The 1,424-nt window shown below is 64.8% G+C and overlaps 2 protein-coding genes across 2 annotated transcripts in view; one reads left to right on the forward strand and one right to left on the reverse strand.

Annotated features, from left to right (window-relative positions):
• Window positions 1–890, reverse strand: part of PATL2 (protein associated with topoisomerase II homolog 2 (yeast)) — a 5,807-nt gene extending 4,917 nt beyond the window's left edge. Inside the window, 3 exon segments of the mRNA XM_009323854.1 lie at window positions 26–117; window positions 325–647; window positions 836–890. Coding sequence (XP_009322129.1) covers window positions 26–117; window positions 325–647; window positions 836–890 — 470 coding nt within the window.
• Window positions 1–1,424, forward strand: part of B2M (beta-2-microglobulin) — a 20,046-nt gene that overhangs the window by 12,764 nt on the left and 5,858 nt on the right. The gene's annotated exons all lie outside the window — the stretch shown is intronic.

Here is a 1,424-nt window from a genome sequence, read left to right on the forward strand (position 1 = left end):
CGCAGGGGACACTTAGCCTCGTCACCGGATGGGAGGGGACATTTTTACCATGTCCTCTTTGCCGAACTCTGCCCAGCAAGCACCAATCCTGCTGTCCAGCCCCGCCGAGTCCTGGCTCTGCAAGCAAAGAAGAGGTTACAGGCACATACTCAGCCCTGGCGCAGCCGGTCTTCCTCCCTTGGGCAGGGACCAAACTACCCCCTGGTGTGCTCCGTGGGGCAGGACCCACAGGTGTGGGGATGGAAGGGGGGAGCAGCGGGTCCCTGCCAGCCCCTCTGCCTGCTGGCCAGGCGTGGGTCCCCTCCCTCTCCGCTCACGCGTCACCTCCAGCGTGGGTTTGCTCTGCACAGCTTTCATCACTGCCGGGTCTCCCAGGTCATTGGGCTCCTCGCAGGGCTCCTGGTCTTCCTCCTGCTCCTCAGTCCCCAGCTCCTCGTCCTCTTCCTCCAACTCGGAGCCGACCTGCTCAACCTCCGGCTCCATCCCACCTTCCTCCTGGGGCTCTCCCAGCTCCTCCAGCTGCTCAGCCACTCCAGGTCCTGGTTCTTCCCCAGCCTCGGTTTCCTCTGCCACTACTTCAGCCAGCTCAGGGCTCATCTCCAGAGGCATCAGGTGTTTTGTGGCGTCCTCCTCAGTGGAGTCTCGGTCTTGGAGGGGGGAAGCAGAGCACGTCAGGGTGGGTGAGAGCCTAGGCAGTGCCCGCCGGGGTCCCTGCTCCCAACCCAGCTCCTCACCAGGCAGGAGGACACGTTCCTCACCCCCCCTACCTCCATCCTCCTCACCCCGTCGGGTGCTGGCTGATCTCCCTGAGCCTGGGGCTCCCCTGAGATCTTACCTAACCCAAAAGTCATCTCATTGTACAGGTCGAGCTCTTCGTCCTCCTCGGCCATCTCCTCCAGCAGAGGCGCATCTTCCACCAGCAGGTAGTCCTCGAGGATCTGGAGTCAAAAGCAGCAGGGTCCCCGCTAAGGGAGACAGGCAGGGATGGGGTAACCCTAACCTGCCCCCCAAGTGCAGGGCACCCAACCTCCCCCCCACACCACTGACAGTGCCAGGCAGCCCCCAGGGCTCACAGCTGCTCTGCAGCTGGAAAGGGAAGAGCAAGAGCCACTGGCACTACCAGTGAGGGCAGGACCCGCTGGCTCAGCACAGGGTAGGAGCCCACTGAAGCCTGCCGGGACCAGGGCTGCGGCCACCCGGAGGTGACGGTGTCCCCTGCCAGCACGGAGGATGCTGGCATGGAAGAGCACCAGCGTGGCTGGCGCTGAGGGACACCATTAGGCTTCAGAGTGAACGCCCCGCTGTCGGGGCATGAACAGCACCCGAGCACAAGGCAGGGAAGGGCACCCCACCAGCATCTCCACGGCAGGGCTTCTCGGCTACCGACCCCGCCCGGGGGAGCCAGCACCCGGGAGGGGGGCCCC

The sequence above is a fragment of the Pygoscelis adeliae genome, unplaced genomic scaffold, assembly GCF_000699105.1.
Source record: "Pygoscelis adeliae isolate BGI_AS28 unplaced genomic scaffold, ASM69910v1 Scaffold365, whole genome shotgun sequence".
NCBI classification, from domain to species: Eukaryota; Metazoa; Chordata; class Aves; order Sphenisciformes; family Spheniscidae; genus Pygoscelis; species Pygoscelis adeliae.